This window comes from Eubalaena glacialis, chromosome 18 (genome assembly GCF_028564815.1).
Source record: "Eubalaena glacialis isolate mEubGla1 chromosome 18, mEubGla1.1.hap2.+ XY, whole genome shotgun sequence".
Taxonomy (NCBI): domain Eukaryota; kingdom Metazoa; phylum Chordata; class Mammalia; order Artiodactyla; family Balaenidae; genus Eubalaena; species Eubalaena glacialis.
This window is the reverse complement of record NC_083733.1, coordinates 12,859,136-12,874,428: the sequence shown is the minus strand read 5'-3', so window position 1 is coordinate 12,874,428 and position 15,293 is coordinate 12,859,136. Positions and strand designations below refer to the sequence as shown.

General features: G+C 42.7%; 1 protein-coding gene across 8 annotated transcripts in view; it reads right to left on the bottom strand.

Moving 5' to 3' along the window:
- WDR59 (WD repeat domain 59) overlaps positions 1 to 14,115 on the bottom strand; it is a 114,246-nt gene extending 100,131 nt beyond the window's left edge. For 6 of the 8 annotated variants that reach the window (XM_061174570.1, XM_061174566.1, XM_061174565.1 and 3 more), the window contains exons 1-2: positions 13,977 to 14,115; positions 1,513 to 1,562 (exon numbers count right to left, since the gene is read on the bottom strand). In XM_061174570.1, coding sequence (XP_061030553.1) covers positions 1,513 to 1,562; positions 13,977 to 14,030 — 104 coding nt within the window. In that variant the 5' untranslated portion in view covers positions 14,031 to 14,115. The remainder of the gene's footprint in view (positions 1 to 1,512; positions 1,563 to 13,976) is intronic. The other 2 variants (XM_061174571.1, XM_061174572.1) reach the window with 2 other exon arrangements.
- Positions 14,116 to 15,293: the final 1,178 nt, after the last annotated feature.

Below are 15,293 nucleotides of genomic sequence, written 5' to 3'. Positions count from 1 at the left end.
TAAAAAAACAAATAAATTAATTAATTAAAAAAAAAAAAAGGTGAGGTGGGATTCTGCTGACTGACAATATAAGCCTTGTAATGTTACTTGACTTTTCAAACTATGTATAGGCATTTCCTTGATTTAAAAAAAAAAAAAAAAAGTTTAAAAACTGACTAGGAAATTAATAACATATACCAAAAAAACACTGACTTGTACATTTAAATGGGTGAATTGGGGCTGCCCTGGTGGCGCAGTGGTTAAGAATCTGCCTGCCAATGCAGGGGACACGGGTTTGAGCCCTGGTCCGGGAAGATCCCACATGCCGCGGAGCAACTAAGCCCGTGCGCCACAACTAATGAGCCTGCGCTCTAGAGCCTGCGAGCCAGAACTACTGAGCCCACGGGCCACAACTACTGAAGCCCGCACACCTAGAGCCCGTGCTCCGCAACAAGAGAAGCCACGTCAACGAGAAGCCCGCGCACTGCAACGAAGACTAGCCCCTGCTCGCCGCAACTAGACAAACCCCACGCACAGCAACGAAGACCCAATGCAGCCAAAAATAAATAAAATAAATAAATTTTTTTTAAAAAAGGGTGAATTGCATGGTATGTGAATTATATCTCGATAAAGCTATTTTTTTAAAAAGTGAGTTTGGCAGGGGCAGAAAAGAGACATACCAATTTTTCCTATCTATGCATTCAGGGTGACACAAGAAAATGGTATCGATAACTGTCTCTGGGGAGTGGAGTCAGACGTAGGAGGGAAACTTACTTTCCATGGTATATCCTTTTGAATTAATGTTTGCTATGGTTTAATTTAAAAGTAATTTAAAACATGATTTCAAAATAAAATAATGAAGTTACTAGAAAACACTTCATTTTATAAATGGGTTCATAAACAACTAAGTTAATGAACATATAGCTAAATTTGAGAGGCAGTAATCTAGAGCAACATAAAAGGAAAGGGACTCTGACCATTAAACGTTATCATACTGGTACAATGTTAGGATGATTAGCAAATGCAGGGAACTTAATTGCCAGAATCTTAATTTTGAACCAGAAGACACTACAGAAATTATGTAGCTCAACTTCTTCATGATGAAATCGAATTGCTTCATGAGAAAACCTTAGTCCAGGGAGGCCAACTGAATAAATGTCCAGGGGCTCATAATCAATGGCACTGCCAAACTATAACCCAGATCCTCTCAATCCTAGGAACTAACTACCTGTTAGACTGTACCAGACAGCATCCTTCTGAAGAGTCCATGCACTAAACAGAAAATGGCAATTTCAAGACCAAACTACCAGTCACTAACATTTCAAAGGAATTTTATTGCTCACCTGTTAGGGCAGAGAAAAAAATAAACTGCAAATAATCCCCACAACTACCGCTGAGGTCACTAGGACAGCAGAACTAAACCCTATGACCATAATCCTTAAATAAAAAAGTATTTTCCAATTTCCCAGAAACCTCTTGATTTGCAATTTGTTCCCAGAAACCGTGGCAGACGAACTCTGTAAGCTCACTTACCCGGAAAGCACTGCATGCTGCCCGAGACAGTCCACAGACATTGCAGTTGCCTGTGAGAGAGAACACAGATTCAGTTCTGCCAGCAAAGCCGGCTCAGGTTAGAGAAGACAGGCAGGTAGACACCTGTGGGTCTTCCTCTTCCCATGGCCCAGGCAGTCCCCAGCTGGCAGTTCTCTACAGTGGATACTTTAACCCCCTTCTAATTCTCATTCAAATCTCACATTCACCTTCCACAATAGGGCAGCAGTTGTCTGTTTCCCCCTGAGACCAGGGCTACACACAATCTAACCCGGGACATCTTTTTCTCTCTCTCTCTCTCTCTCTCTCCCTCCCTCCCTCCCTCCCTCTCTCTCTCTCTCTCTCTCTCTCTCACACACACACACACACACACACACACACACACATATACACACATACACACACCATCCATGCCTTCCCAAAGGGCATGGACTCCTCCTCCAAGCCGAATGGCAATTGGTAATATTCAAACACCACCTCTGCTGAATCCACGGTCACATTCTTGTCATTGAGATGCCCAGTTCCCATTTAATCTGAGATTTCCAGCACATTTTACTGGCTTCCAATTCCCAGGTCTCCCAGTTCCTAGGGAGCACCGTCTTTTCAGGATCTGATGTCCAATTTCCAAAAGACCACACCGAATCAAACAAATCTACATTCAGGCTGGAGCACGAGGCTAATTTTAATCATGGTAGTTATAGCCCTAAATTCGCTTATTTGGACAAGTTCAAGTCCTGCTGCATTCTCAGGGCATTATCTGAAACGGTTTGTGCCGTTGTTTGGTTATTAAATGCTCTAAGTTCTTTCCAAGAGTCTATCAAGAGAGAATGCATTTTGTACATTCTGCTACACTCACAAATCACAAATGGTAAACAGAAATTCCCTTCCTCACTCTCGCTGGTCTTATTAATAGGTTTCTCACTTGTACACCCTCAAGAAACATGTCACAGATAATATTAGGGACAAGAAGCCAGAGTGCTTTCACTGGAGGCTGAAAAGGATTATTATGCATCCTTCATTCCACTAGAGTCGTGAGCAGAGAATAGCCCAGCTGGAAAGGCAGGCAGTGAAATGAGATGCCATTTCCAGAACTCTTCTGTGCAATGTATACATTAAGGGTATGAAAGAGGGCAAGATGGTACCTCCAACCAGGGGCGGTACCATCTTTCTAGAGGGTGTGTGGTAGCAAGAATCCTAAGGTGTTCCCAAGATTCTGGCCCTTGGTGTACATACACATTCTCCCCATTATTTAAACACTAATCTACGTACTGCTGTAAACGAATTTTGAGATGTAATTAAAGTCCCAAATCAGTTAACCCTAAGATAGAAAGACCCGAAACAACCCAAATGCCCATCAGCTGATGAATGAACAAACAAAACGTGGTATATACACACAATGGCATACATGCTACAGCATGAATGAACCTTGAAAACATTACGCTAAGTGAAATGTCAGACAAAAAAGGATAAATACTGCATGATTCCACTTATATGAGGTGTCTAGACTAGGTAAATTCATAGAAACAGCAAGTACAGTAGAGGTTGCCAGGGGCTGGGGGTGTGGGGTGTGGTGTGTTATTGTTTAATGAGTACGGAGTTTCCATTTGAGATGATGAAAAATTTCTTGGGGGAGGGAGGAGGGGGAGATAGAGAGACCTAATCACATCAGCCCTTTAAAGCTAAGTCTAGAGGTCAGAGACAGAGGAGTCAGAGATTTGAAGGGTGAGGGATTGATTTAACATGGAGAAGACTCTTTGCTGCCGGCTGTGAAGATGGACAGACCACATGGCAGAAGCTGAGAGTGACCTCTAAATAACAATCAGCAAAAAACCAGGGGCCTCTGTCCTATAACCCTCAGGAACCGAATTCTTCCAACAACCTGAATGAGTTTGTTAGCAGATTCTTCCCTAGTCAGCTGAGCCTCCGGACGAGAACACAGCCAACTGATGCCTGGATTTCAGCCTGTGAGACTGAAGAGAGAAAGCAGCCATGCAGAGACTGGATTTCTGACCTACAGTACTGTGAGCTAATAAGTGGGTGGTGCTTCAAGCTGCTAAGTTTGTGGTACAGTGAGTGACAATAAAGGATGATCTGGTAATAATACCCAAAAAAAAAAGTCACGTTGTCATTTTGTCTTTTTTTTTTTTTTTTTGGCCACGCTGCACGGCATGCAGGATCTTAGTTCCCTGACCAGGGATCAGACCCATGTCCCCTGCAGTGGAAGCGTAAAGTTCCAACCACTGGACCACTAGGAACTCCCCTAAAGTCATGTCCTTTGACTCAGTAATTCCACCTCCAGAATCTATCCAAAATACAGCAAAACTTTCATACACAGAGTTGTTGAATTCATGTTATCTATAAGTAAATTATAGATATCTATACAATGAAATGTTCTAGAAGCATTAAAGAATGACATAGAAAAATGCAGGAGCCTGCAATTAGAGTATCATAACTCACCATATCACCTTATCAGAGCAGGTTATTTTTTAAGAAGTAAAACAAAAAAACCCACACCTAACTGACATTTCCGTACTCCTATCCCAGAAAGAAAGAGGTTATGTTTGCAGGAGCACATGAAGGAGGGTTTGCTAGGCTGTCCCAAAGTGGGAAATGGAGAGAGGGAAGTGCTTTAAGCAAAGGACGTAAAAATAAACTGACCAGAGTAAAAGGTGGTGCTTTGTCAGGGACAAGAATCCCCCTGGAAAGGCCTCAGCACCCTCAGTGCACCCGATGGGGAACGGCTGAGAGATGCTAAGTCTGGGCATCAGGGGTGAAGAACCATAGGGTTCTTGTATGATCCCACTGCAAAGAGAGGAAGGGAGCCCCATAGTGACTGAGAGAGAACCTCCCACCAGCCTGCAGGCAGAGCCCCGCTGCAGATTAAAGACAACTTAGAGGAGAACAGCAAAGTGGTATTTCATTCCCTACTATGAACTAAAATTTAAATCGGCTACTTAGCCTGAAAAAAGTATCCCAAAATGTTTAGATGGTAGTTGTTCCTATGGGATTTTAATTTTATTCCTCTAAATGAGCCTACATTTTTGTATTATTTCTATATTTGCATTATTTTATAATAAAAAGCACTTTCTTTCCAAGGCTCCTTCCAACTCTCTTCTCTTTCCACTCCTCTCATCTAGGCCTGAGACTTGGTCTACAGCAACACCCTCCCAACAGTCTACTTTCCTCTCTCCCGTCTCCATTCAACCTAACACTGAACCTCTGAAGACAGAGTTCTAATTACATCAATCCACTGCTCTCAAACCTTTGTTGGTTTTTCTCACTCTGAATAAAATCAAGCATAGACTCCTCAGCCTTCATATCCTTCCAAATCAGACACTTACAGAACTTCTCAGGCTGACCCACTCTCTACCTGCTCAAGCCACACCCACTCACAGCACTCACCCGATTCTGCAACTCTCCCAATTCTGAAGAGATGCTTAAGCTCTTCCTTCCGCCTAGAAAGTCCTTCTCTCCTACTCTGCTGTTGAAACTCTACTCAACTTTTAAAGGCTCAAGACATACTTCCTCTAAGAAGCTCACCCAGCGTCCACCAAGGGGACTCCACCTTCTCCCAAAGTAACTTCCCTGCCCCTCCATCACAGGACTTGCCTTAACTTGCTTTGTGGTACAGTGAGTCCCCTACACATGAATGAGTTCCATTCTGAGAGCACGTCTGTAAGTCCAATCTGTTCATAAGTCCAACCAAGTTAGCCTAGGTACCCAACTAACACAATCGGCTATATAGTACTGTACTGTAAAAGGTTTATAATACTTTTCACACAAACAATACATAAAAAACAAACAAACACAAAAAATAAAGACAACATTTTTAATCTTACAGTACAGTACCTTGAAAAATACAGTAGTATAGTACAATAGCTGGCATACAGGGGCTGGCATCGAGGGAACAGGCAAGAAGAGTTACTGACTGGAGGAGGGAGAGGAGGTGAGAGATGTTTAGCTGAAGGATCGCCAGCAATAGGAGACGGAGGGTAAGCTGCAATTTCATTCACGCCTGATGTTGATGGAACGCACGTTCACATCTTTGAAAGTTCGCAACTTGAAGGTTCGTTTGTAGGGGACTTACTGTAGTTACTGCTGTGCGCATTGATCCTCTCCCAAGAGCTGTGAGCCCCTGCAGGGAAGGGTCTATTTCATTTCTCCAAGAGCTCCCAATGAGGTGCTTTGTGCATGCAGTCACTGCACACATCTGATAGTTTTGAAGATGGGTCAGAACCAGGTGAAAATCAGGGTCCTCCCAGCTCGGAATGTGCCGAGACATCTCAAAGAATTTTTTTCAGTAGTTTCCCTTGTTAATTTATCACCCATGAATTTATCTATACTTCTCCAGTTCCCTCACTTTTTTAATACCTCCTAGGATAATGAACTTTGATAGTTCATTGCCTGCTGTGGGAAACCTTCTATTGGAATAGAGAGAACTGACGAGCACAGTTTGTGTACCTTATCCCCACATTTTATGATGTAAAATTCCAATCATACCTTTTCTGAACCTTTGTTTTTAGAAATTGAAAATTCCTCTCCCGCCTGCAGGAAACAAACTTATGTTCAGAAATTCGCCCTGTCAAGGTGACATCTTTAGACAAAAGAGAATAAAGTTCTTAACAGCCCTGTCCTTTCTGCAGGATGGTGGCCTTTGCGGCACACTTTAGGAGTCATATGACCTCTACGAAATAAGACTGCCATAGCACTGACAGTGATGGTTGATTCTTACTGGCCTAGAGAAAATGTAATTCATAATGTGGAAAAGACAAGCTAACTGATGGCTGATAAAAGATACCATTTCATGAGACTCTGCGAGCCTCTGTACACAAATTGCTGCTGCCCTTGTTCAAAAAAATCATTTTTTCATGAAGGCAGCTGTGTTCTTAAGCATTTGGTTTCACCAATCCAAAGAAACTGACTGCTCTGCATCAAAAGGAAGAAAGTTTCTACATGGCATTTCTGCAGACATAAAACACAGTTCATCTGGTGCAGCAGAAAGGATGTGCATGGGCTTTGTGTCAGACTGGATTCAGAGCCCTCTTCTACCACCTCTCTGGTGGACAACAATAAAAAATGGTCCAGCACAGGTTGTCACTGGCCTCCTGCACTGTTGGCTGTTTATTGGCTGTTTTACTTGATCCTGTGGCAGCATCAGAACTCATGATCACTCCCTCCTTAAAACCACTGGCTTCGTGACATGACTGCCTCCTGGACTCTTCCTAGCTTTGGACACTTGAAGGAACAGCTAGGAAGGTCTGTTCCTAATCCATCCATTTCTTCCTGTCTCTGCCTCAGCTCAGGCCTTTGTCGGTCCTCCCCTGGACAGGGACACCCGCCTGTCACCAGCCTTGTTCCCTCCACCCTCAGGGCTGTTGCAGGACCTACCTCTGGCTACGCTGTTTGCTTGCTCACACTCCCTTAGTGGTTCCCCATAGCCTGAGCATGACATTAAAGATCACTTCAGACCTCTCTTCCTGGGCTTCCTTGGTGGCGCAGTGGTTAAGAATCTGCCTGCCAGTGCAGGGGACATGGGTTTGAGCCCTCGTCCAAGAAGATCCCACATGCCGCGGAGCAATTAAGCCCATGCACCACAACCACTGAGCCTGAGCTCTAGAGCCCGCAAGCCACAACTACTAAGCCCACGTGCCACAACTACTGAAACCCGCGTGCCTAGAGCCCGTGCTCCACAACAAGAGAAGCCACAGAAATGAGAAGCCCGCGCACGGCAATGAAGAGTAGCCCCCGCTTGACGCAACTAGAGAAAGCCTGTGAGCAGCAATGAAGACCCAACGCAGCCAAAAATAAATAAATAAATAAATAAATTTTTTTTTAAAAAAAAAAGAAGGAAAGTGTAGTGGTTTAAAAAAAAAAAAATCTGGGACTTCCCTGGTGGTCCAGTGGTTAGACTCCATGCTCTCAATGCAAGAGGCACAGGAGACATCTGTCTGAGGAGACGTGACAACTAAATATAATGTGGTATCCTGGATGGAATCCCAGAACAGAAAAAGACATTAGGTAAAAAGTAAGGAAATCTGAGTTAAATATGCATTTTGGTTAATATATCAATATTGATTCATTAACTGTGGAAAATGTACCATACTAGTGTAAAATGTTATTAACAGGGGAAACCTATCAATAATTACTTCAAATGTAAAAGGACTAAATTCTCCAATCAAAAGACAAAGAGTGACTGAATGGATAAAAAAACAGGACCCATCTATATGCTGCCTACAGGATACTCACTTTAGATGGAAGGACATACAGACTGAAAGTGAAGGAAAAAGATATTCTATGCAAATGGAAACCAGAAGAAAGCTGGAGTAGCTATACTTCTATCAGACAAAATAGACTTTAAAACAAAGACTGTTAGCAGAGACAAAGATAGGTGTTACACTACCAAATGTAAAATAGATGGCTAGTGGGAAGCAGCTGCATGGCACAGGGAGATCAGCTCGGTGCTTTGTGACCACCTAGAGGGGTGGGTTAGGGAGGGTGGGAGGAAGATGCAAGAGGGAGGGGATATGCGGATACATGTACACATATAGCTGATTCACTTGGTTATACAGCAGAAACTAACACAACATTGTAAAGCAATTAAACTCCAATAAAGATGTTAAAATAAATAAACAAATAAATAAATAAATACAAAAAAGATAGGTGTTACATAATGAAAAAGGGGTCAATCCAACAAGAGGATATAATATTTATAAACATTTATGCACAAAATATAGGAGCCCCTAAATATATAAAGCACATATTAGCAGACCTCAGGGAAGAAAAAGACAACAATACAATAATATTAGAGGATTTTAATGCCCAACTTGCCTCAATGGATGGATCATCCAGATAGAAAGTCAATAAGGAAACATCGGCCTTAAACAACACATTAGGTCAGATAGACATAACAGTTATATCTAAAATATTCCATCCAAAAGCAACAGAACAGGGACTTCCCTGGTGGTCCAGTTGTTAAGAATCCGCCTTCCAATGCAGGAGACGCAGGTTTGATCCCTAGTCGGGGAACTAAGATCCCACAGGCCACAGGGCAACTAAGCCTGTGCACCACAACTAGAGAGAAGCCCATGCACCGCAATTAGAGAAGATGCCCGTGCACCACAACAAAAGATCCTGCATGCCACAACTAAGACCAGACACAGCCAAATATAAAATTAAAAAAAAAAAAGCAACAGAATACACATTCTTCTGAAGTGTGCATGAAAAATTTTCCAGGATAGATCATATGTTAGGCCACAAAACAAGTCTTAATAAATTTAAGAGGACTGAAATCATATCAAGCGTCTTTTCTAACCACAATGGTATAAAATGAAAAATTAATTACTCAAACAAAACTGGCGGAAAATTTACAGATATGTAGAGATTAAACAACATGCTACTGAACAACAAATGGGTCAAAGAAGAAATAAAAAAAAAATTTAAAAATACCTTGAGACAAAGGAACATGGAAATATAACATACAAAAATTTGTGGGATGCGGCAAAAGCAGTTCTAAGAGGGAAGTTCATAGCAATAAACGTCTATCTCAAGAAACAAGAGAAGTCTCAAATAAACAATCTAACTTTACACCTCAAGGAACTAGAAAAACAAAAGAAGCCCAAAGTTAGTAGAATAAAAGAAAGTAACAGGGACTTCCCTGGAGGTCCAGTGGTTAAGACTCCACGCTCCCAATGCAGGGGGCACAGGTTCAATCTCTGGTTGGGGAAGTTCCACATGCCACGTGGAGCAGCCAAAAAAAAAAAAAAAAAAAAGACAATAGAGAAGATCAATGAAACTAAGAGCTGGTTCTTTGAAATGATAAACAAAATTGACAAGCTTATGGCTAGCCTCACCAAGAAAAAATGGGAGAGGGCTGAAATAAAATCAGCAATGAAAGAGGACATATTACAACTGATATCATAGAAATACAAAGCATCATAAGAGACTACTATGAACAATTATATACCAACAAATTGGACAACCTAAAAGCAATGGGTAAGTTCCTAGAAACATACAATCTACTAAGATTGAATCATGATGAAACAGAAAATCTGAACAGACTGATTACTATTAAAAAGACTGAATCAGTAATCAAAAACCTGCTAACAAACTACAGTCCAGGACCAGAGAACTTCACTGGTTAATTCTACAAAACATCCAAAGAAGATTTAATACCAAACCTTCTCAAACTCTTCCAAAAACTGTAAGAGGAGGGAACTCTTCCAAACTCATTTTATGAAGCCAGCATTACCCTGATACCAAAACCAGATAAGGACATCACAAGAAAAGAAAATTACAGGCCAATATCCCTGATGAACACAGATGCAAAAATCCTCAACAAAATATCAGCAAACTGAATTCAACAATACATTAAAAGGATCATACACCATGATCAAGTGTGACTTATTCCTTGGATGCAAGGATGATTCAATATCCACAAATCAGTCAATGTGATACACCACATTAACAAAATGAAGAATAAAAATCATATGAACATCTCAATAGATGCGGAAAAAGCATTTGACAAAATTCAACGTCCATTTATGATAAAAACTCTCAACAAAGTAAATATAGAGGGAACGTACCTCAACATAATAAAGTCCATATATGACAAGCCCACAGCTAACATCATACTCAACAGTGAAAAGCTGAAAGCCTTTCTTCTAAGATCAGGAACAAGACAAGGATGCCCACTCTTGTCACATCTACTCAACACAGTATTGGAAGTCCTAGCCAGAGCAAATTAGGCAAGAAAAAGAAATAAAAGGTATCAAAATTTGAATGGAAGAAGTAAAACTGTCACCATTTGCAGAAGACATGATATTAAATACAGAAAACTCTAAAGACTCCATCAAAAACCTGTTATAACTAATAAACTAATTAAATAAAGTTGTGGGATACAGAATTAATACACAAAAATCTGTAGCATTTCTATACGCTAATATACACTAATACATCATCAGAACCAGAAATAAAGAAAACAATCCCATTTACAATTGTATCAAACAATCCCATTTACAACCTAGAAATAAATTTAACCAAGGAGGTGAAAGACCTGTATACTGAAAACTATAAAACATTAATGAAAGAAATTGAAAAGGACACATACAAATGTTAAGATACCTTGTGCTGGGACTTCCCTGGTGGTCCACTGGTAAAGAATCCGCCCTCCAACGCAGGGGACACGCATTCGATCCCTGGTCAGGGAGCGAAGATCCCACATGCCGTGGGGCAACTAAGCCAGCGTGCCACAACTACTGAGCCTGGGAGCCTCAACTAGAGAGCCCAAGTGCTGCAAACTACAGAGCCCATGCGCTCTGGAGCCCGCGCACCACAACTAAAGAGAAAACACACACGCCACAACTAGAGAGGAGCCCGCCCAAGGCAACAAAAGAGCCCGCCTGCCTCAACGAAGATCCCACGTGCTGCAACTAAGACCCAACACAGCCAAAACAAATAAAAATTTAAAAAAAAAAAAAAAAGGACTTCCCTGGTGGCACAGTGGTTAAGAATCCGCCTGCCAATGCAGGGGACACGGGTTCCAGCCCTGGTCCGGGAAGATCCCACATGCCACGCAGCAACTAAGCCCGTGCGCCACAACTACTGAGCCTGCGCTCTAGAGCCAGCAAGCCACAACTACTGAGCCCGCATGCCACAACTACTGAAGCCTGCACACCTAGAGCCCGTGCTCCGCAACAAAGAGAAGCCACCACAATGAGAAGCCCGTGTACCGCAACGAAGAGTAGCCCCTGCTCGCCACTAGAGAAAGCCCGCATGCAGCAACGAAGACCCAACGCAGCCAAAAATAAATAAATAAAATAAATTTATTTTAAAATAAATAAATTAATTAATTAAAATACACTATCTCAGTCACACTAGCCCCATTTCAAGTGTTGAAGAGCCACATTTCCATCGTCTCAGAAAGTTCTAGTGGATGGTGTTGCTCTAGAAAACTATCGCTAAGCTTTCTTAGCGTTCACACTCATCGATTCCAGGGACCACTTCAGAGTAGATGCCAAGCAGCACAGCTTCCTCACTATTAATCGGTGAAAGTAACATCTGTTTTATAAAGTAAATGACACATATAAAATGTAAAAAAGTTTCACCTTTCAGACTGGGGTTTTCCTCTGAAAAACCTAAAAGCTTTAAATTTTTTAAATGATTTTTAAAAGTGGTGGGGACACACCAACGAAGACCCAATGCAGCCAAAAATAAATAAAAATTAAAAAAAAAAAAGGTGGTGGGGTGTTTGGAAAAGTTTATTGTTCTGCCTTTTCAGAAAGGCGGTGTGAAGAGTTTTAACTTTTTCTTTCTACATTAATGAAATAGTTAATAAAATGAGTCCCTACCCCTCCCAGTGATCACCAAAATCAATCACAAAACCATACTAATTCACACTAAGACTCACCCTTCCAAATGAATAGAAAAACCAGAAAGAAAGACAGAAACTCCCGCAAGGCAGTTTAATTACCCAATTTAGTTTGTTCTCTTACTATGACAACTGCTGTTTAGGTTTAATTATTTGATACGACTTCATAGCATCCTAATATATGTGTCCACACCCTCTCTGCAGGTCTTTTCAATTACATCTGTGTAGAGAAGTAGGGGTGAGACTACCTGGGTTTCTGTGAAAATTAAAGGGTTTGCAGATTAGTAGCTTCCAAATTAGCAAGCTCAGAGGTAGGACACATGATTCTGTTCTTAGTCCCCAGTGAAAGCAATTAACAAAAAGGGTAACAGGAATATGGTTCTTTTTCCCTGGGAGTCTGGCATCTTTCTTCCTCCCAGAGACAACATGCTGACAGTGCAAAGTGCTTTAGGATCCTTTCACCCAAAGGCGGTTGCTCAAATTCTCCATGGGCACTATGTATCAAGGGCACCCATAGAGCAAATTGGTGGAAGGTTCTCCCCTCATGCATCTTTACGGCAAAAGAAGGAACCACATCACCCCCTTATCGTAAATCCAGCTTCCCCTTCAGTATAAATCACCTGAGCACCAACACAGTGCCTGGTACAGTGTGCACCTGTCAAAAGCTCAATAAACTCTTATTGAAAAAATGAATGAAAGTCTGGCACACTGAAGGTATTCAATAAATTATGTGTTCGATACATGAAGAGAATCACCAACACACTGTCCTAGGTGCTGGGGGGAAGGGGGCATGATATTTATTGTAAAACGACTGTATGACAGGCTCATACAGTATGAAGCAGAGCAGTGTAATGAGCCCAACAAGGCCCTGGGGCCAGATGCCTGCGTTCAAATCCCAATGCGACAACATAATGGGAGGCCTTGGCCAAGTCACTTGGGATCAGCCAAATGCGGATCAGCTTCTCCGTTGGGGGAAACAAAAAAAAAAATCTACTTATCTTGCATGGTTCTTTCATGAATTAGAAAAAGGAAATGTAATCTTCCACTGTAACAGGACTGAATTACTGGACTGAATGTCAATATTATGACATAGTATGAGTGTGTTTCGTGTTTGGTAATTGCAATCATTGTTGCTTTTGTTGTGGTCATCCATTTACAATGCTTGGTGTCAGTCTATTTATCTCTTGTAAAAATAAAATACAGTGTGTGTGTGTGTGAAAAAAATAAATTAAAAAAAAAAAGGCAGAAAAAAAAAAAAAAAGAAAAGAAAAAGGAAATGTAGACCACTTAGCACAAGGCCCAGCATATGGAAGGAATGAAATAGAAAAATGGTAAAAATTCCTAGTAAATACTAGCGTTCCTTTGGGCTTACCATGTGTCCAGCACTGTGCCACACATTCTAAATGTATGACTTCATAAAATTCTCACACCAACCCTATGAGGTAGGTACGATTCGCACCTCTTACAGGTGAGAAAACATGCGCAGAGGGTGATGACAGGCTAAGAGCTGAGGCGGGATTCGAACCCGGGCAATACATGCAGTGCATACTCCTATTCACCTACGGTGTTTTCCACTATCCTAGCGTCAGTAACCACTTAAAAACTTAGGCGCGAAACAGGCACTTTGCATGCATTTTTTTTTAAATCGAATCCACTCCAAAGATTTGTGAGGCAGGGTTAAGTCCATGCATCTGAGGCTCAAATAAGTTCTGCGACTTGCCCAAAGTCACCAGGCGCGGGGGTACCTAAACCCCCCTCGCTCACCACCCTGGTCATGGGAAGCTTCCCCTCAGCGCTCACTAGCGCGCAATCTCTGCAATTCGATGTCCCCAGGCAGACCCCACTCCCGGTATCCACGAGGGGAACCCCGAAACCCCGCCCATGCCAGCCCCAAACACCCGCAACAGTCATCAAGGACCCCCTCACCCGCTCGGGTCTGACAGGTCCGGGTCACTCCCTTGCCCATCTCTCCAGCCCGGACTGGGGGTCGCCCCGCCACCCCCAGAATGACCCGGCAGCGTGGGGGAGGGGAACCAGGAATGGCGCATGCTTAAAAGGCTCCATTAGGCCCCGCGCTCACCTGGGAGTCGCGGAACTCCACCACCACGTTCTCGCTGCTCCATCGCGCCGCCATCTCCCGCGCCCAGACTCGGCGGTCCCAGGACTATGCGTTCCCACCCACGACACCCGCGTTCGGTGAGCCCCACGCAGCCCGGAGTCAGTCCAGCCACGCCCCGTCCCCCCTTCCGTCTGACCGCAAACCATTGGCTGACCCAAACACTGGCTCCGCCCCCTCTTCCCGGATCATCCAATTGCGGCACCGACCCTGCCCCAAACAGACACGCCCCCTTCACTCCGTCACTCGGCTTGAGTCACCCACGCTCCTCGCGCTTGTGAATACACGCCCCCTGCCGCGAGCTCTGCCGGGAGTTGTAGGCCAAGGTCTAGCCACTTGTGGGCAATCCGCGAAGAGCTTGCAGGTTAAGGTTTGGACGAGGGGAGGCACCTCTCTGTCTCCTCGCTGGTGTCCTTCGCAAGGCCCAGGCCGTATATAACCAAAGCCCGACATTAGTGCAAACCAATGGTTACCTCTTCCCCTGAGGCCTGCCACAAAGGCATTGAAAAGAGTGAACGTGCGATTCATTGTTTTATACAGTACAGCGGCGCCTGCCAAAGTATCCAAGGGCCCAGGGGGTCTCCGAAGGCAAAACAATTTTCATAGTCATACAAAGAAGTTATTTGCCTTTTTCATTTTCTTTCACCAGTGTACAGTGGAGTTTTCCAGAGGCTACATGATACATATTTGTAACAGATTGAACGTAGAAGCAGATGTGAAAATCCAGGGGTTTTCTGTTAAGCCAGACATTAAAGAGATTTGCCACTCTTCTCACAAAACGATTTTTTTGGAAAATAGTTATTTTTTACTTACAAAATGTGTTATTAATGTGAATGTGCATTGATGTTTAAATGAAATATGTATTTTTTAAGTTCTCAGTTTTAATTTCTGATGTACTAGACGTCTCCCACACAAAAGTTTTGGGGGGTCATTAATGCTTTTTAGGAGTGTAAAGAGAACCTGAGATCAAAAAGTTGGAGGACTGCTGTGCTAGTATGGGGAGTGGTGATTAAGAGGTTCTCTTTTTCAGCCCCAGCCTCTCAAATCCTGGGCTTAACTGGCTTAGCCTCAGTTTCTCTATGGAAGGAAGAAGTTTGTTTGCTTGTTGTAAGGAGTTAAGCAAGCATAGGGCCTGGAATATAGTCAACACTCAAGTGTAAGCTATTATTATTGTTGTTAATATTAACTCTATTTCTACATGCAAGTTGTTGCATGAATAGAGATAAGAAGGCTTCCTTTCCCTCCGGGAGTGTTGGATATAATGGGGAAGACAGACTTGTC